This window comes from Amblyraja radiata, chromosome 2 (genome assembly GCF_010909765.2).
Source record: "Amblyraja radiata isolate CabotCenter1 chromosome 2, sAmbRad1.1.pri, whole genome shotgun sequence".
In the NCBI taxonomy this organism is placed as follows: Eukaryota; Metazoa; Chordata; class Chondrichthyes; order Rajiformes; family Rajidae; genus Amblyraja; species Amblyraja radiata.
Window position 1 is genome coordinate 125974781 of NC_045957.1, and position 21695 is coordinate 125996475.

Genomic DNA, 21695 nt, shown 5'->3' on the forward strand with positions numbered 1-21695 from the left:
CTGGATGATGGTGTGGTAAATTGGATTAGTAAGTATGCAGATGATACTAAGATAGGTAGGGTTGTGGATAATGAAGTAGATTTTCAAAGTCTACAGAGAGATTTATGCCAGTTGGAAGAGTGGACTGAAAGATGGTAGATGGAGTTTAATGCTGATAAGTGTGAGGTGCTACATCTTGGCAGGACAAATCAAAATAGGACGTACATGGTAAATGGTAGGGAATTGAAGAATGCAGGTGAACAGAGGGACCTGGGAATAACTGTGCACAGTCCCTGAAAGTGGAATCTCATGTAGATAGGGTGGTAAAGAAAGCTTTTGGTGTGCTGGCCTTTATAAATCAGAGCATTGAGTATAGAAGTTGGGATGTAATGTTAAAATTGTACAAGGCATTGGTGAGGCCAATTCTGGAGTATGGGGTACAATTTTGGTCGCCTAATTATAGGAAGGATGTCAACAAAATAGAGAGAGTACAGAGGAGATTTACTAGAATATTGCCTGGGTTTCAGCAACTAAGTTACAGAGAAAGGTTGAACAAATTAGGGCTTTATTCTTTGGAGCGCAGAAGGTTAAGGGGGGACTTAATAGAGGCCTTTAAAATGATGAGAGGGATAGACAGAGTTGACGTGGATAAGCTTTTCCCACTGAGAGTAGGGAAGATTCAAACAAGGGGACATGACTTGAGAATTAAGGGACAGAAGTTTAGGGGTAACATGAGGGGGAACTTCTTTACTCAGAGAGTGGTGGCTGTGTGGAATGAGCTTCCAGTGAAGGTGGTGGAGGCAGGTTCGTTTTTATCATTTAAAAATAAATTGGATAGTTATATGGACGGGAAAGGAATGGAGGGTTATGGTCTGAGCGCAGGTATATGGACTAGGGGAGAATACGTGTTCGGCACGGACTAGAAGCGTCGAGATGGCCTGTTTCCGTGCTGTAATTGTTATATGGTTATATGGTTATATGGTTATGTAGAGAACTGCTGAGGGACTCATGCATATTGCTGCTGCCATTATATTGTTATATATTCTGAATGTTATAGTGAAGTCCTCTCGATGATGTGTTTATCATATTATGACTCAGCATAGGTGAGCCTGGTTATAAAATTCAACGTCGGGAGAAAAAAATCGGGAGAATTTCAGGGAAAAAAATGGAGAGCAGGGGAGAGAAAAGACTTTGCCTTCCATCACAGTGAGGAGGAGTTTCACTGTGATGGATGTTTGTGTGAATTGAATTGTTTGTGTGTCTTGTAGAAATTTGTTTTGTTTGTATGGCTGTAGTAACAGAGTTTCGTTGGAGCCTCACTGAGGTTCAAATGACAATGAATAAATATTGTGTATTGTATATATTGTATATTGTCTCCTTGGGTCCAATTGGTGACAGAGTTGTTTTGGTATAATGCCTTTTCCACTCCCACGTTTGTAGTACAATTTGCATCAGGCAGCTGAATGGTGAGGAAGCGAGTTTGTGAGTGGTCAGATCAGCCTGGAGCCAGGCCACTGCCAGGATTTACCACCTGCGGACCCTGCCCAACCACATTTACCTTCTGCAGAGGGCCGGAGCCAGCTCATCCTCCAACCTGACTGGTATCTTAGTTTTAGGTTTTTAGTTCTAGAGATACAGCAAGATACAGTGCAGAAACAGGACCTTCGGCCCACCAAGTCTGCGCCGACCAGTGATCACCCCGTACACTAACACTATCCTACACACTAGGATTATTACCAAAATCAATTAACCTACCAACATGAACGTCTTTGGAGTGTGGGAGGAATCCGGAACAACTGGAAAAACCCACGCGGTCATGGTTAGAAGGTACAAACTCTGTACACCACTTCACTGTAAAGCATTTCATTGTCTCTCGGTACACGTGATAATAAACTAAACTAAACTAAACCCATAGTCAGAATCAAAAGCAGGTCTCTGGCACTGTAAGGCAGCAGGTCTACCGCTTCACTTTTGTGTTGCCCAGGTATCTGCTGAGGTGAAATGACCCCTGTGTGGCAAATGGGCCTCATTCATTATTTGGGGCGAGACCAGTCTGGAAGGTCCTATCAACCTGACAGTGGTAAAAGGCTTTTCAGCAATTATTAAATGGAACTCATGCTAAGTCCAGCAAAATGGACCAAATGGTCAGATATACCAGTTTCTGACCTTCAGGATGTCTGCCTTTCATACAGCCAAAAGCACGTGGGAATAGGAGATTTCTTGAAGCTTGTGTGGTTGATTGTTGACAGCAGCCATCTTGATCTGGTCCAAAGCCTGCCAGGAGGCAGCAGAGTTGGCACAATAACATCCATATCAATTTGATAACAAAGCAGCCAAAATGGAACTTAAGGGGAATAGATAAGATGAATGTAGAAACCAAAGGCATTAAATGTGACACCTCCAAGTTTGCGGATGACACAAAGCTGGGTGGCAGTGTGAACTGAGAGGAGGATGCTATGGGGCTACAGGGTGACTTGGATAGGTTGGGTGAGTGGGCAGATGCATATCAGATGCAGTATAATGCGGATAAATGTGAGGTTATCCACTTTGGTGGCAAGAACAGGAAGGCAGATTATTATCTGAATGGTGTCAGATTAGGAAAAGGGGAGGTGCAATGAAACCTGGGTGTGCTTGTACATCAGCCACTGAAAGTAAGCATGCAGGTACAGCAGGCAGTGAAGAAAGCTAATGGTATGTTGGCCTTCATTGCGACAGGGTTTGAGTTTAGGAGTAATGAGGTCCTACTGCAGTTGTACAGGGCCCTGATGAAACTGGAATTTAGAAGGATGAGAGGGATTCTTATAGAAACATGTAAAATTCCTAAAGGATCGGACAAGCTTATGATTATTATGATTATGATTAGAATAAGCCACGGCAAAGGGCAAACAAACCGCAGGAAGAGGAAGAAGAAAGAAGAAAGATTGAGAATAGGGAACTCAGCAGTAGACCAGATCTACTCAAGGGTTTAGAGAATGGTGCACAGTGGTAAAGTTGTTGCCTTACAGTGCCAGAGACCTAGGTTCAATACGTTCTCCCCATGACCTGCATGGGGTTTCTCCTGGATCTCCAGTATCCTTCCACTCTCCAAACAAGTAAAGGTTTGTAGGCTAATTGGCTTGGTATAATTGTAAATTATCCCTAGTGTGAAGGAGAGTGTGGGGATCGCTGGTGAGCATGGACCCGGAGGGCCGAAGGGCCTGTTTCCACGTTGTATCTCTCTAAACTAAACTAAACTAAATGAAAGAACCATCTCAGTCCTTATCTGACTGCAAAACCAGCAAAAAGACCAGCTGACCAGTATAGTGCTAACTTGGGCACAATAAAATAATTAGCAGCTAACAATTAGCCAAATTTATATATTTATAAAGCACAGCAAATTACACAGATGTGTAATTTAATCACCTTGTTATGTTCTCTCAGTGCTCATCCTCCATATATGCCTTCCTGGGTTACGAATGCCATAGTGATGGACACCCCGTGTACATGAATAAGCATTTGGGAGATCGGCAGGAAGGATGGGGATATGGGTCTGGCCAAATCCTGAATTCAATTGAAATGTTGTTGTTTAATATTTTAACAGAGACCTCATACTCACTGTACGACTAAAGTAAGTGGATGTGGATATGTTTGGGTATGGTGGAGCTTCCAGCCTCTTTTTACAGTTGAAATGCTTTCTAATCCAAGCCAAATAGAAATCAATTTTAAGTATCAATATCACTCATTCAAATTAGAAAGAGAAATCCAATATAAGGATATCCAAATTCTATTTTTGTTGTCTAACCTGAGTGAGTTTCTTTCTTTCCAGAGAAAACACTGAATGTGTTGGCAGTTATGATTGTGGTAGGAGACAGCATGCATAACTTTGCAGATGGATTGGCTATTGGTGCAGCTTTCTCATCATCAATCGAGACTGGGATCACCACGACTATTGCCATATTGTTTCATGAAATTCCCCATGAAATGGGTGAGTTCCTATCAAATATTTAATCCACCGATTTCTTGAAATTCACATTTATAAATGAGCTATCTGCATGCAATGATGATTAATTCTGTTACGTACTCGATGTTGTAAATTATTGAAAAACTGTCAAACTTTCTTCGTAAGATCACTCCCTTATCAAATTCCAGAACTAATAACAATGAATAATCTGAACTTGCTCCTTTTGTTAACTAACAGCCTTTAAAAATGCACCAGACCTCTTGGAGTAATCTTTCAATGTTTCTTGTAACAATCTTTCAATGGGTTACTGCACCATGATCACTCGACTGTTATTTTGAGACTCAATCCAAAGGTCTTCCATTGGTCCTGTTAGCTTAGCTTAGTTTATTGTTGTCAGGTATCCTGAGGTATGGTGAAAAGCCTTTGTGTTATTGAAAGCATGTCCTTATAATATGAGCAGAAATGCTGCTCAAGTACTTAGAACAGGTTTCCTTTGCACAAGCTAAGACTTGGGTACAAGTGAATACTGCTACCATTAACACGTTTACCATTAGAAAGAGGTACACATGTTGAATATTCAACATTGACCCAAAGGAAAGAATCCTTTGGCTGTACAATATCTCTATATAACTAAAAGTCTTCTTTTGTTTGTGTCTCTGTGCATGTCAATCTGGTTCATTCCTATCTTCTTCCAAACGCTAGGCCACAGCCTTCCCATTTTCACACATCCTACCCACAGTTTTCTCATGGTGGCGATAAACATCTTCCCGTCGCATTTCCATCTATATTTCCGAAGTTATTAATCGTTGAACTTTTTTTAAAACAGCCCGATTTCTTCATACACCGATTTTTGGAAAAATAAATCCAAGTCACGTCACACTGAACTTGCAAGGCAGGACGGGCCACTCCGGGTGGGAGGGGCATTCCAGCGCTCCAACCACCCCCCCCCCCCCCCGCAACCCCTCCCCCCCACCCCCCAACCACCCCTTACCCCTCTGAAGACACAACTGTTCGTTGCCAGACATGCTGGGGGAATGTGGTCTCACACGGGTCGTTTTTTCCCCAGTGCTCAGCCAAACTCTTTCTCACACATTTGCTGCTTACCTGGCCTGCTGTTGCAAGATTATCCATTGTTAGTATTATGAGTAACTGCACTTCCAATATAAAATGTTGCCTGTGCACAATTTAAATGTTAAGTGAGATCCAGCAGCCCCTGGTGGACCAAGCCCACGCCCAAGTGTTCTGGTCTATGTTTGGTAGCAACCGAGAGATCCAGTTGCCTCCAATGTCCGCTCAGTCCATCAAGATCTGCTTAATCTCCAGGTTGCTAGCCGTTTTAACTCCCCTTCCCATTCCTGTACGGACCTTTTTGTCCTTGACCTCCTCCACTGTCTGGGTGGGACCACACATGAACTGAAAGGACTGCACCGTATCCCACTAGGATAGCGCTTACAACCTAATGTTGAATTCTCCAATTTTAGTTAACTAATCTACAATCCCCCTTCCTTTTCCCTCCACTTTTATTAATTTCTCCCTCCCCTCATGCTCTTCCCTGTGCCTCACCTGGATTTGTACCAATTTCTCCCCATCTCGCTCCCCCTGACACCTTCCACCAATATTCTTTCCTCTGACTGCACCACCTCTATGTTGATCTCACACATTTTGTAATTTCGCTTCTGGCCTTCATCCAAATATCTGGCTATCAAGCCCCCCCCCCCCCCCCCCCCTCCACCCACCCCGCCCCCTCCACTCACCCCCTTCCACCCTGCACCCCCCCCCTCCACCCACCCCATTCTCCCCCTCCCACATCGGTATCCAGATATCACTTGATGGGCTTTATTATGTCCTTTCTTTCTTTTTAAATCTTTTTATTGGGTTTTTTCCAAAAAAAGCAAAAATAAAACATAAAAAACAGAGCAAAAAGAATAATGATAAACATAACAATGGTATTGATACATAGGGATCAGGATTACAATAACAGGTATAACCTAATATGAGACCAGTGTCAAAATACACAATGAATATAGACCTCCTGGTCTCTATGTAAATATAGTTCAATCTTTAAAAGGAAACTTATAAATGTAAAACGTCCTTCCAGCTTTATCCCCCAGTCTGATGTAGGGTCCCGAGCAGAAACACCACCTGTCTGTGTTCTCCAGAGATGCTGCCTGACCTCTGAGTTACTATAGCACTTTATACCTTCTCTTACCTCTTGCAGGTTTTACGATGATGTAGCAGGTATGTCATCTCCACCCATCTTCCCTATCCACCAGAATAAGTAGATTTGGCAGGTTTAAATAATCGAATCCTCTGTTTTTGTGAGTGAGGAAATGCTTAGTGTATTTAATGTACTGCTTCGCATGCATCTTAAAATAATGGCACAAATTTTTCTTTTGATTCAGGGGACTTTGCTGTACTTCTGAACTCTGGTTTATCAGTAAAGATGGCTCTTCTGATGAATTTACTCAGTGCACTAACTGCCTTTATTGGACTCTACATTGGCCTTTCTCTGTCGGCTGATCTCAATGTTCAGCAGTGGATTTTCACAGTGACAGCGGGGATGTTCCTCTACCTATCGTTAGTAGAAATGGTGAGTTGATTACATTCTCGCGCGGTATGTCTGCATCTTAATGCCGATAGATGAAGAATAGTGCCTTGTTCTTATCAATCAACCAAAATAAAAATATTCAGTGGGGGAATCAGCTAGGAATCAGACCACCAGGGGCACCGGGGAGATGGCTGCCCTGCCGGCAGTCTGTTCGTTTTTTCATCTTTTTGTTATTTTTAGTGTTTGTTAAAAGTTTGTTTTAATGTACTTCGGTTTGTTTTATGTGGGGGGAGGGGGGAGGGGATCGGGGGAAACTTTTTTCAAGTTCTTACCTTCCCGGAGATGTGATCAATTTTTCGGATCACATTCTCCGGGCTCTGTGGCCTATCATCACTGGAGCTGGAGGCCTCCTCGGAATGTCGTGAGCCCCACCATGGGGGGCGGACTTAACATCGGAGCGGATCCCTTACCTGGGACTTACCATCAAGAGCTCGCAGTCTCGGGAGAGGCTAGTCGGGAGTTCCAACGGCGCAGAAGGTTCGACCAGCCCCGACGCGAGGTTCGATCGCCTGGCGCGGGGGAGCTGACAACCCCACGATGCAGCTGAACACTTCGACGCGGAGGGCCCGAATGCCACCGGCTACGGGATTCAAGACCGTCCTGTCAACGGAGGGCTCGAGGCCCGAGACCGAGGAAGAACAAAAGGAACGACTTGAACTTTATTTCGCCTTCCATCACAGTAAGGAATGTGTAGGAGTCACTGTGGTGGATGTTCAAGTTAAAATGTGTTTTTGAGTCTGTTGCGTTTAATTGTATGACTGACCTGGCCAGTGAAATTCCTCGTACGTTGCAAAACATACTTGGCGAATAAAATCTGATTCTGATTCTGAATGCAAAGAGAGCGTGGAGTCATACAGCATGGGTACAAGACCTTTGGCATCCTCAATGACCAATAAGCACTCATTTACACTAATGTCATTATATTCTCCGCATATTCCCATCAACTCTCCCCAGATTCTACCACTCACCAATACACTCTGGGGCTGTTTACAGCAGCCATTTATCCTGGCCACTAGCATGTCCCTGCGATTTGGGATAAAATCAGGCATCCGGAGAAAACCCATATGGTCATAGGGAGCGAGCTATAGGGAGAGGTTGAGTAGGCTGGGTCTCTGTTCCTTGGAGCACAGGGGGATGAGAGGTGATCTTATAGAGGTGTATACATTTATGAAAGGAATAGATCGGGTAGATGCACAGAAACTCTTGCCCAGGGTAGGGGAATCGAGGACCAGAAGGCAAAAAAATCCCTTTGTATGAAATGTTTCAGTATATATACAATACAATTATACAATTCAATTTATTTGTCATTTGGACCCCTTGAGGTCCAAACGAAATGTCGTTTCTGCAGCCATACATTACAAAACAAAAAAGACCCGAGACACAACACAGTTTACACAAACATCCATCACATCACTGTGATGGAAGGCAAAAAAACTTATCTCTCCACTGCACTCTCCCCTCCCGATGTCAGAGTCAGAGTCAAAGTCAAAGCCCCCGGCTGGCGATGGCGATTGTCCCGCGGCCATTAAAGCCATGCCGGGTGATGCAAGGTCGCACTCCGGGTCTAGTTGTTAGAGCCCCCGGCGTGCGCTCGCAAAGTCCCGCGGCCATTCCAAGCCGCGCGGGGCGATGGTGTAAGTCTACAGAGGAGTTTTAAAGTGTTGGAATAACTCAAAGGGTTAGGTATCAATCAATATCCGTTTTATTCGTCACTTGCACATAAAGTGCAAGTGAAATGAATTTGCCAGCAGTGGTAAATGAAAAAAAGAACACACAAAAACACAATAAAAATTTAACACAAACATCACCACAGCATTCATCACTGTGTTGGAAGGCACAACATTTGGCCAGTGCTCCTCCATTTTCTCCCGTGGTCGGGATCTCAACACTCCACAGCCGCCGCTGCGGGCGTCCAGATGTGTAGACAAGGTAAAGTCCAGATAAAGTCCAGGTAAGTCCTGAATCGGTGCCTCCCCACCGGAGACCGCGGCTTCAGGTTGGTGTAGGCCGCAGGCCGGCGGTCGAAGATCTAAAGACCCTGCCGCGCTGCAGCCGGAAGCACCGCAGACCGCAGGAACGGCGGTCAGAGCTCCTCTCCAGGGGTCCCCGGCGAGGGACCCCGCTCCTGATGGCAAATCCCCGCCGCGCCCACGGTAGGAGTAGGCCGTGGGCCGGCAGTCGGAGCTGTCTGAAGAAGGGTCCCAACGAAAACATATCTATCCATGTCCTCCAGAGATGCTGACAGCACATTGTGTCTTCTTTTGTAAACCAGCATCTGCAATTCCTTATTTCTTCAGAGGAGTTTCATTCATATGCAATTTACATATGCAATTCATATGCATATTCCTATTCATTCATATGCAATTCATCTGAAAGAGTTCAATCAATTTAGCATATGAACATGTTATAGAAGCAGGATTAGAGCATTTGGCTTCACAAGCCTGAACAGCCATTCTATAGCATCATGGCTGACAATAGACAATAGACAATAGGTGCAGGAGTAGGCTATTCGGCCCTTCGAGCCAGTATATATAATAAATCAAAAAGTACTTTATCTCTGAGGGGACATTCAATGTGATCATGGCTGATCATCTACAATCAGTAACCCATTCCTGCCTTCTCCCCATATCCCCTGACTCCGCTATCTTTAAGAGCCCTATCTAGCTCTCTCTTGAAAGTATCCAGAGAACCGGCCTCCACTGCACCTCTGAGGCAGAGAATTCCACAAACTCACAACTCTCTGTTTGAAAAAGTGTTTCCTCATCTCCATTCTAAATGGCTTACCCCTTAGTCTTAAACTGTGGCCCCTGGTTCTGGACTCCCCCAACATCGGGAACATGTTCCAAACCCTTAATAATCTTATATGTTTCAATAAGATCCCCTCTTGTCCTTCTAAACTCCAGAGTGTACAAGCCCAGCTGCTCCATTCTCTCAGCATATGACAGTCCCGCCATCCCGGGAATTAACCTTGTAAACCTACGCTGCACTCCCTCAATAGCAAGAATGTCCTTCCTCAAATTTAGAGACCAAAACTGCACACAATACTCCAGGTGTGGTCACACGAGGGCCCTGAACAACTGCAGAAGGGACCTCTTTGCTCCTATATTCGACTCCTCTTGTTTTGAAGGCCAACATGCCATTCGCTTTCTTCACTGCCTGCTGTACCTGCATGCTTACTTTCATTGACTGATGAACAAGGACACCCTGATCCCGTTGTACTTCCCCTTTTCCCAAATTGACACCATTTAGATAATAATCAGCCTTCCTGTATTGGCTACCAAAGTAGATACCTCACATTTATCCACATTAAACTGCATCTGCCATGCATCTGCCCACTCACGCAACCTGTCCAAGTCACCCTGCATTCTCATAGCATCCTCCTCACAGTTCACACTGCCACCCAGCTTTGTGTCATCTGCAAATTTGCTAATGTTCCTTTGCTAATGTTACTAAGGCTGCTCTACTCTTTCAGCACAATTTTTCTTCCTTATACCTGTATCTTTTGATTCCTTCTCATCACTTTTTAGAAGGCCATCAATGACTGAGCCTCCACTGCTCTTTGAGGTAGAGAATTCTAGGTTCATCATCCATGTTAAGAAATGTTTTGTGACCTCTGTGTTAAATGGCTTAATCCTTGTTTTTCGACTGTGAGACATAGTCTTTAATGCCTTCCCATATCTACACTAGAGTTCACTAATTTTTTTCAAAGTTTCATTGAGATCTGAGGACACTGTGACACTGCGGGAAACTCGGGAGGAAATTGCAGGAGCCCCGGCTGAGATTTACGAGTCGTCATTAAATACAGATGAGGTGCCGGAAGACTGAAGAGTGACAAACGTTGTGCCTCTATTCAAGAAGGGCTGCAGAGGAATGGCTGGGAACTAGAGGCCAGTAAGCCTAATATCTGTGGTCAGAAAGTTTCTAGAGAGTATTCTGAGGGAGAGGTTACACGTGCATTTAGATGGACAAGGGCTGATTAGGGAGAGTTAGCATTGTTTTGTATGTGGGAGGTCGTGTCTCACAAATCTGATTGAGTTTTTGAAGATATGACCAAAAAGATTGATGAGGGTAGAGCTATAGATATTGTATACATGGATTTCAGCAAAGCATTCGACGAGGTTGCGAGTTAGGCTGCTCTGGAAGGTTAGATCCCATGGGACCCAAAGACAGATAATTGAATGGATAGAAAATTGGCCTCATGAAAGGAAGCAGAGAGTGACGGTGGAAGGTTATTTTTCTTACTGGAGGCTTGTAACTAATGTTGTGCCTCCAGGTCTAGTGTCACCAAGGCACACCTTTACTATTGCACTCAAATCCTCAAGCAGCAATGGCCAACCTAAATCATTTGCCTTCCTAAAAGGGCTGTCGCACTGCATCGACCTAATTGGCAAGTTTAGGAGAGTTTGAAAAAATGTCATGTTGAAGACCTCCTTTGACTATGTAGACGACCTCCTTCGGTCTCATTCGTCCTCCCTTCGACCTCCCTTCGACCTCCCTTCGACCTCCCTTCGACTATGTTGAAGACTATCTACGGCTACTTTATGTGCAAGTGATGAATAAAACGGATATTGATTGATGTTGATTGATTGATACCTAACCCGTTGAGTTATTCCAGCACTTTAAAACTCCTCTGTAGACTGATATATACTGAAACATTTCATACAAAGGGATTTTTTGTTTGATCAAACCTATGCCCTCTGGTCCTCGATTCCCCTACTCTGGGCAAGAGTTTCTGTGCATCTACCCGATTTCTGTTTTTCCCTCCTTCATAATGCTGGAATAGTTATGCAAGAATTCTCACATCTTCTTGCAGGTTTTAATGTTTCATTGAATGTTATGTAGTGTTTAATTTCACATTAAAATCAGCAAGGAGTGGATAATTTTGCATTCCACACCCAGCTTGAAGCCTAATCAGTACACACTTCCCCACTTTCATCTGAAAGGGTTTTGAGCTTATTATGCCACAAAGGTTTTGTATAATGTTTGATTTACAAGTACTGTTTATAGTTTTTCAATAACAGAAAGATTCACGAAGATAAACAATACTTTCTTTACATATTGTATTTATTAGCAAATCTCACAGTATAGGTCCTGGCAGTTTGTCCATTTGATGATTTTTTTCCAATGTCATTTATAGTTTAACTGTTGGAGCAAGATGAAGTAAGACCCCAAATTTAAAAAAAAATCTTGAAATGAGAATTAGTATTGACATTGTTGGGACACAACTTGTTGATGCACGCTCATAATATTTGGATTAATATAGATAGATTGTTGATGACTAGTATGGATATTTTTGGCCAAAGACTTATTTCTGCGCTCGATGGTTCTATGAGTCTAGTTCACTAAAATGCAAAGTGGATGTTGCAATTTTCCTGCATCTCACATTCCCGTCAAAGCAAGGTGTAAGTAGAAAGTTTTAATCAGTTGCTCTACTTTAATTTGGATCATGGTAAGCTTGACACAGCTGGTAGAGTTCGATCCTGACCTCGGGTGCTGTATGTGTGGAGTTTGCATGTTCTCCCTGTGACTGTGTGGCTCGGGTTTCTTCCCATATCTCAAAGAATTACGGATTTGTAGTGTAATTGGCCTCTATAAATTGCCCCTTGTGCTTAGGGGGTGGATGGAAGATGGGATAACATAGAACTAGCGTCTACAGGTGATTGATGGTTGGGGGTAGACCTGGTGGGCTCAAGGGCCTGTATTCACTGCATTTTCCAATCAATTCAATCAATAATTTTTAACTTCATGTTGTTTATTTATTCTTGTCACATATTAAAGACATGTACATGATTAATTATGCATATAGCTGAAATGAAGTCTGATCAACACAAAGCCAGTAGTTGCTTTTGAGTATTACAACAGTCACTGCAATTTAAAGGTACAGGTACTTACATTGGCTTTCAAATGCTTTAGGATGTCCTGATTTAATTTAGTTTAGCTTAGAGATACAGCGCGGAAACAGGCTCTTCGGCCCACTGAGTCCATGCCGAACAGCGATCCCCACACACTTACACTATCCTATACCACACCAGGGACCATTTACAATTATACCACACCAATTAACTTACAAACATATTAACTTACATCTTTGGTGTGTGGGAGGAAACTGGAGATCTCGGAGAAAACCCACGCAGGTCATGGGGAGAACGTACAAACTCCGTACAGACAGCACCCGTAGTCAGGATCGAACCCGGGTCTCTCGCACTGTAAGGCTGCAACTCTACCACAGCATGTTGTGAATTTTATAAATGAAAGTACTTCATGTTGATACAGCAGATGTGATTTGCAATAAAAAATCATTGTGCTGTGCAGCTGGGTGTGGACATGGTGAAGGAGGTAGATAGTTGCAAACTTTCTCATGTAATCTGCAGAACCATTTTGATTAGCCTACAGGATATGTTTCGTGCAGCATTTTTCTTTGGAGTTTACAACACTACATGCACAGATAGTTGTAAAATGCTGCAGTTCACTACAATAGAGACATTCCACAGTGGATAATGTTGTAAAAACATGCAGGTCATTGCTGGGCTTGTACACTCTGGAGTTTAGAAGGATGAGAGGGTATCTCATTGAAACATATAAGATTGTTAAGGGTTTGGACGCGCTAGAGGCAGGAAACATGTTCCCGATGTTGGGGGAGTCCAGAACCAAGGGCTACAGTTTAAGAATAAGGAGTAAGCCATTTAGAACGGAGACGAGGAAACACTTTTTCTCACAGAGAGTGTGGTGAGTCCGTGGAATTCTCTGCCTCAGAGGGCGGTGGAGGCCGGTTCTCTGGATACTTTCAAGAGAGAGCTAGATAGGGCTCTCAAAGATAGTGGAGTCAGGGGATATGGGGAGAAGGCAGGAACGGGGTACTGATTGGGGATGATCAGCCATGATCACATTGAATGGCGGTGCTGGCTCGAAGGGCTGAATGGTGTAAGGACATCAGCAAAATCTTATCCATTTCAATTAATTTAGCAAGATTGGAATGTCCAAAGATACTAAACTAAATATATGTATATATACATCCCGCATCTATTTTAACAATGCCATTTCAAAGCAAACAAAAAAACAAGGAAAATGATTAAAATATTGGAGAAGGGAAAACTCATAAAGGTCAGACAAGGAATCTTTCATAGCAAAACAAGTTAAATTATAAGGCAAAATCCAGCCAAAGAAACATTGCTTTTAAAATGCTCAGTCTTTCACCCAGTTGGCAACTATTCATAATTATACATTTCCTGGATCTGCCCATTTACCTGCAGACTGTTCCTGATGGTGATCACAGAACAGTCTGTCTCAGATTAGTTCTTACACATCAGCACAAACATCTCCAGCCTGTGCAGGCTTTGGGATTGCAATCTGTCATGACAAATGGTGAAGAGGGCTGGAGTAGGCCATTGTTGATCAAGCTAGGATATCCAGTGATAAGATAAAGGAATTTAAAAATCACATTATGTCTTTAATGGAATGAACACACTGTTCATGCTATTAAAACATAATTCAATTTGATATACCTTGACCTCAAATTGCAAAAGGATAATTTTATTCTTTGATTGATCATTATAAACAAGGAAACATATTTTAGTCAAGGATACATTGATGTCACATTACAGACATTCTTTTCTTTAAAATTGTATTTTTTCTTGTAAATAAATATTTTAGAAGATGTGTTGTTTATTAAGATTCCCCATCCTTTTTTTCTGACTGTTTCTCCTTATATTCTTATGAAAGAAATCTTACTCCAGGAATATATGATTTGAGAATCTGGAATTTAAGTGAAAATGAAAGTCCAATACTCAAAATATAATTATTTCAATCACAAGCACTCCTCCAGTATTTAATCCTGAAGCCTCTGAATATTATTGGTATGATTTAGATTGTAGTGGAACGGTATAGCCAGTGAACCTAATATTGTATACACTTACTTCAAATGCTGAAAATGGGATGGGGATGGAACCAGTTGGAGTTTGCAGATGAAATCAGATGTGCCCTTGAGGGAAAGAATTTTTAACGAAATGGAGAAAGTGAAGGGGACTAGGAATATATGGATTGCTCCATGTGGAACAGTCATGATCGTAATGGTTCAAATGGGCTCTCTGGGCAGTAATGATGTTGTGATACGATGATTGACCATACACATTCCAAAATTAAGTGTACGACAGAAATTTAATTCAAAAAGCACAGAAATTTAAATTGATAGTGGCTATATTTGATTATGTGAGCAAGGTAAGAGCATTAGATGCAACAGACTAATCTGCACCTTAAATCCATTCCATATAACCATATAACCATATAACAATTACAGCACGGAAACAGGCCATCTCGGCCCTTCTAGTCTGTGCCGAACACTTATTTTCCCCTAGTCCCATCTCAGACCATAACCCTCCATTCCTTTCCCGTCCATATAACTATCCAATTCATTATTAAATGATAAAATCGAACCTGCCTCCACCACCTTCACTGGAAGCTCATTCCACACAGCTACCACTCTCTGAGTAAAGAAATTCCCCCTCATGTTACCCCTAAACTTCTGTCCCTTAATTCTCAAGTCATGTCCTCTTGTTTGAATCTTCCCTACTCTCAGTGGGAAAAGCTTATCCACGTCAACTCTGTCTATCTCTCTCATCATTTTAAAGACCTCTATCAAGTCCCCCCCTTAACCTTCTGCGCTCCAAAGAATAAAGCCCTAACTTGTTCAACCTTTCTCTGTAACTTAGTTGCTGAAACCCAGGCAACATTCTAGTAAATCCCCTCTGTACTCTCTCTATTTTGTTGACATCCTTCCTATAATTAGGCGACCAAAATTGTACACCATACTCCAGAATTGGCCTCACCAATGCCTTGTACAATTTTAACATTACATCCCGACTTCTATACTCAATGCTCTGATTTATAAAGGCCAGCACACCAAAAGCTTTCTTTACCACCCTATCTACATGAGATTCCGCCTTCAGGGAACTGTGCACAGTTATTCCTAGATCCCTCTGTTCAACTGTATTCCTCAATTCACTACCATTTACCATGTATGTCCTATTTTGATTTGTCCTGCCAAGATGTAGCACCTCACACTTATCAGCATTAAACTCCATCTGCCATCTTTCAGCCCACTCTTCCAAATGACCTAAATCTCTCTGTAGACTTTGAAAATCCTCTTCATTATCCACAACACCGCCTATCTTAGTATCATCTGCATACTTACTAATCCAATTTACCACACCATCATCCAGATCATTGATGTACATGACAAACAACAGTTGACCCAACACAGATCCCTGTGGCACCCCACTAGTTATTGGCCTCCAACCTGACAAACAGCCATCCACCATTACTCTCTGGCATCTCCCATTCAGCCACTGTTGAATCCATCTTGCTACTCCACCATTAATACCCAACAATTGAACCTTCTTAACCAACCTTCCATGAGGAACCTTGTCAAAGGCCTTACTGAAGTCCATATATACAACATCCACTGCTTTACCCTCATCAATTTACCGAGTAACCTCTTCAAAAAATTCAAGATTAGTCAAACATGACCTTCCAGGCACAAATCCATGTTGACTGTTCCTAATCAGACCCTGTTTATCCAGATGCTTATATATATTATCTCTAAGTATCCTTTCCATTAATTTGCCCACCACTGACGTCAAACTAACAGGTCTATAATTGCTAGGTTTACTCTTAGAACCCTTTTTAAACAATGGAACAACATGCGCAGTACGCCAATCCTCCGGCACTATTCCCGTTTCTAATGACAATTGAAATATTTCTGTCATAGCCCCTGCTATTTCTACACTAACTTCCCTCAATGTCCTATTCCCCTGTTTAATAAAATCTTGGCTGATAATTCATCCATTCACACCATATTCATTCTAATCCTAGTATTTATCAAGTGATTTGATTTATTCAGTCCCCAAAAATCTCACAGCCTTGGTCTTAAACATATTCAGTTTTTTTTAAAATTTAGTTTAGTTTAGTTTTGAGATACAGCGTGAAAACAGGCCCATCGGCCCATCGAGTCTGCGCCGTCCAGCGATCCCAGGACATTAACACTACTCTGCACACACGAGGGACAATTTACACATACACCAAGCCAAATAAACTACAAACCTGTATGTCTTTGGAGTGTGGGAGGAAACCAAAACTCCGTACAGACAGCACCTGTAGCCAGGATTGAACCCGGGTCTCCGGCGCTGCAAGTGCTGTAAGGCAGCAACTCTACCGCTGCGCCACCGTGCCGCCCTGTTATTGACCATACACATTCCAATTCCAGACATTTCCAAACTCTCAGGTCAATGACACGTCTCTATATTTCATTCATTATTCTGAATATTTGCCCCTTAATTCTATGCTCTGCAGTATGAAGAAACAACCTCTTGCCCCTTAGTCCCTTTCAGAATATTTCAATGTGATCATCTCCCATTCTGATTTGTGTGTCTGACGAAGGGACTTGACCCGAAACATCACCTATCCCTTCTATCCAGAGATGCTGCCTGTCCCGCTGAGTTACTCCAGCATTTATTGCCTACCTTTGGTGTAAACCAGCATCTGCAGTTCCTTCCTACACGGTTAGTACTTACCCGTGTGTATATGGATGGCAGGAAATTGAAGGGGGAGTTTAATATTTTGTGAGAGAGAACATGTTACCGGGAAATAAGTGGGGGAATGAGATTGATGGAATTGTCTTGAAAGTCAGCGTAAACGTGATGGGCCGTTCCCTACTTCATAAGGAAATTCATTCCAGAAATCAATTTAGTGAATCAAAGTCTCTAAGCCAGGTATGTCCTTCTTGAGGGCCTGTCCCACTTGGGCGTCATTTGCGCGTCATTTACACGTCAGGCCGTTAGTGACAGTCGCGCGAAAATCATCTAGCAGAACGACAGTCGCGCGCCGAGTGCTCTTGAGGACCCTGCTTCTTTTGGGAGCCATTTGCGATGTTGTTCGTTCTTAGTCCAATCACCGTGGCAAGGGTTTTCTCAGTTTAAAAACTACTCGCGCTTTATACCCAGGTGGTCACGTGATGCGGTGCTCAAATTGTGCGCCAATGGCGCGCCGATGGCGTACGGGTGGCGCATGGTTATGGACGTTGATGCACGTTGATGCATAATAAATTACTATAGCAATGTTCGTGCGTCACTATGCATAACTATGCATCACCACCCGCTACACGTACGTCGTCAGTAGATCAGCGTATGCCATCATTACGTCAGCGTGCGCAAGGGATACGTCACGCAGGTGGTGCACGAGGATTTTGATCAATGCAATATCCTGGGGCGCCGCACATTTCCGCTCGTCACTGCATACGCCACCACGCCTCACCATGCACCATGCGCGCATCACGCGAGCGTCACGACGTGCCAACCAATTTTTAGGATGTCGCGTAAATGACGCGCAAATAACGCCCAAGTGGGACAGCCCCTTTGGACAGAGAAGACAAGCCTACACGCTATCGGGAGAGCACACCCAGAACACAATTGCTTTATTCTAATATTTAAGCCTCCTTTGATGAAGACCAACGTACTTGCTGCATTTAAAGTTGCATTTAAAGTTGCTTGTGGTAATTGCATGTTTGCTCTCTGCATGCCATCATGAGCCACTGTAGCAGAGGATCTTTGTATGTTCAATGATGAAAACAACTCCGTTTTATTATCCCTCCCTTGCAACCAGGAATAATCTCACGTTTTCCCACATTATGTTCCATTTCCAACATTCTTACCCAGCTTGTCCCCAGGGAACCCTAACGGAGAAAACTGGGCAGAGGAAACAATTTATTTTTTATTTAACCGCACGGGAGCCTGCTACTTATTTATGAAAGTGTATTGTTCAGTGGGTTTCTTGAACTCATTTTGCATGTATTTAACATTTTACATTACGTTTACATTTACTCATCTTATAACAGAGGGGGGGGGGGGAGAGAAGGGAGAGAGTGGGGAGGGAGAGTGGGGGGAGGGGGGGAGAGAAGGGGGAAGAGTCAGTAAGGAGGGAGGGGTAGAGGGGTAGGGGGAGTGGTGGAAGAGTGACAGGGGGTAGGGGAAGGGGTGGGGGGTGAGAGGGGAGGGAGGGGGAAGGGAGGGGGAGAGAGATGGGTGGGGGACGGGGAGAGAGAGAGGGGTGGGATAAGTGGGAGAGAAGTGGAAGAGTGGGGAGGAAGGGGTAGGGGGAGAGGTGGAAGAGGGACAGAGGGGTAGGGGGAAGGGGGCGGAGGGAGAGAGGGAAGGGGGTGGGGTAGAGAGGGAAGGGGGTGGGGGGTAGAGGGATGGGGTGGGAGGAGGAGGGGGAGGAGAGGGAGAGGGGTGAGGAGGGAGATGGAGAGGGGGAGGTGAGAGGGGTGAGGGAGGGGAGGAGAGAGGAATGGGGAGGGGGAGAGAGGTGTGGGGGAGGGGGGAGATGGGGTACCACCATGAGGTACCACCTCTAGTTTAAATTCCATTTGGAATATTTTGGAGGACCAAGAAACCAAGAACCAAGAACATCTGTTCAAGGGAGATTCAGGAGTGTTTTACTGTCATGTGTACCAAAATGGAACGATAACATTGTAGAAACAAGGAACTACATATGAAGTTTACCAAGGAAAGACACAAAAATGGTGGAGTAACACTATGGGTCAGACAGCATCCCAGGAGAACATGGATAGTTTCCGTTTTGGGTTTGAGTCTGAAGTTGCAGCAGCACAACAGGTTTGTAACAGGAAATTGACACAAAATGCTGGATTAACTCATCTTTGGAGAGAAGGAATGGGTGATGTTTCAGGTCGAGAGCCGAAACGTCACCCCTTCCTTCTCTCCAGAGATGCTGCCTGTCCTGCTGAGTTACTCCAGCTTTTTATGTCTATTTTCGGTTTAACCCAGCATCTGCAGTTCCATCCTTAAGGTTTGCAACAGTGTTTGGCCTGACATGAATAATGATTTGTAAATGTAACAGAAATACAGTCTGAGTGCAGTACTAATCCATGTTCAATAGCAATTCTGGCGAGAAGATATTATTTTTATCCAGTCTCAAAAGACACATAATGGAAATGCAATATTAGTTCCCTCATAACTATACTGCCTTGCACAACATCTGAACAATGGCACTTTTCTCCGATATTTCATCAAAGCCAACCATGATGCCCTTCTCCCAGTCTGAAGAAGGGTCCTGACCCAAACATGTAATCTGTCCATTCTCTCCACAGGTGCTGCCTGATCTGCTGAAACATAGAAAATAGGTGCAGGAGGAGGCCATTCGGCCCTTCGAGCCAGCACCGCCATTCATTGTGATCATGGCTGATCGTCCCCTATCAATAACCCGTGCCTGCCTTCTCCCCATATCCCTTGACTCCACCAGTCCCTAGAGCTCTATCTCTTAAATCCGTCCAGTGATTTGGCCTCTACTGCCCTCTGTGGCAGGGAATTCCATAAATTCACAACTCTCTGGGTGAAAAAGTTTTTTCTCACCTCAGTCTTAAATGACCTCCCCTTTATTCTCAGACTGTGGCCCCTGGTTCTGGACTCGCCCAACATTGGGAACATTTTTCCTGCATCTAGCTTGTCCAGTCCTTTTATAATTTTATATGTTTCTATAAGATGTCCCCTCATCCTTCTAAACTCTAGTGAATACAAGCCTAGTCGTTTCAATCTTTCCTCATATGACAGTCCCGCCATCCCAGGGATCAATCTCGTGCATGAATTCCTGCACCATGTTGTCTTTTGCTCATGATGCTGTAATGATGATGTGACATATGACAATAAAACACTCTTGACTTGATTCTTAATTGAAATTTTGCTTTGTATGGGATTGAAATTTGTCTTTGGTCATTAACCCTGAAGTTAGTTGAAATTAACGGGCCATTCGTGATTCAGCGTGTCATCCCTCTCATAGTCACCTTCAGATGGACACATGGATAATCTCGGAATTGAGGGTATGGATCTTTGTAGATAGACATGATTAGTTCATCTTGGCATCATGTTCGGCACCAATAGTGCGGGCTGAAGGGCATGTCCCTGGTAGAGCAAAAAAAGGAGATTTCTACCTCGACCTTCACGAAATAATCAAATTATTGTAATTTGCGGTCTTGTGGTATTAATTCATATGAGTTGTAGAAATAGTACATGTAGAGTATCATTAAAATACTCTATGAGAAACAAGCATTACTGGGGTTTGCCCAAATTTCTGATGTTAAGCAATTGCAACTGGTGCCATCTAACCAAATGTGTTGGAATATGTAAAATATGTGATCTATGAAGAAATTAGATTGCTCGTTTAAAATGTTATTACAGTGAAACAGCTTCTTGAATTGTCGAAAGATCGACATTGATATAATATAACACATGTCTTTGCGGCCTTTTGGAAGGCAAGAAACCACTCCTGAGTTGATTACAGACTACCAGAGGCCCAATGCACCACTTTGTAGTTTTGGCTGAACGGCAATGTACCGAGCAGAAATCAAACTGAAAAGATTGCAGTAATAAGGTCAATAAACTGACTTGATAATTCAGTTTCTCTCTCTACAGTTTCTGCCTGACCTGCTGTCTATCCAGGATTTCTTTGTTTTCATATTTCAAGCATGCACTGCTCTGTTTTTGAATGCAAAGAAAAACATTTGCATTATCATAAGTTAACTATGTTTTTTTTGATTTACAACAGCTTCCTGAGATGACACATGTACAAACAACACAGCCCTGGTTGCTGTTCATCTTCCAGAACATTGGATTGATTCTAGGATGGGCTTGCCTTCTGTTTCTTGCTCTTTTTGAACACAGACTTATTCTGTAATTTTATCTCAAGTGCTCTCAATTAGCAAGAATAAATGGCTAAAATTTCAAATAAGGCACCGTGCTTTTGAATCTAAAAGCAATTCTTAGAGCGACTGGGAAGAACAATAATACAAAGCGTGGAAATGATCACTAATATGTAACAATTACTTCGCAATTGTTTCTCACGAACAATTTTAATTGCAAAAATCTGAAACTGTTTTACTGAAATCTTAGCAGTATCTGTGATAACTTCACTCATAAATTGTTGCATTTGCTAAACTTGATTTATCATATTTGAAACAAAATAACTGGTAAGAATTAGTGTGTTGCAAAAAATAACAACAAGTACAATATTAATATATTTGGCTGTTTTTTAAGAATGAAGCATATTAATTTCTAATTTGAGTAGTTATCAAATTATTCTGTTTGATCGGTCATGCCAAATAATGTT

General features: G+C 43.0%; 1 protein-coding gene across 1 annotated transcript in view; it reads left to right on the forward strand.

Annotated features, from left to right (window-relative positions):
- The window catches only part of slc39a12 (solute carrier family 39 member 12), a 74959-nt gene extending 53264 nt beyond the window's left edge, over positions 1-21695 (forward strand). Inside the window, exons 11-13 of the mRNA XM_033015280.1 lie at positions 3785-3943; positions 6322-6509; positions 21135-21695. Of these exons, the coding sequence (XP_032871171.1) occupies positions 3785-3943; positions 6322-6509; positions 21135-21263 (476 nt within the window). The 3' untranslated portion in view covers positions 21264-21695. The remainder of the gene's footprint in view (positions 1-3784; positions 3944-6321; positions 6510-21134) is intronic.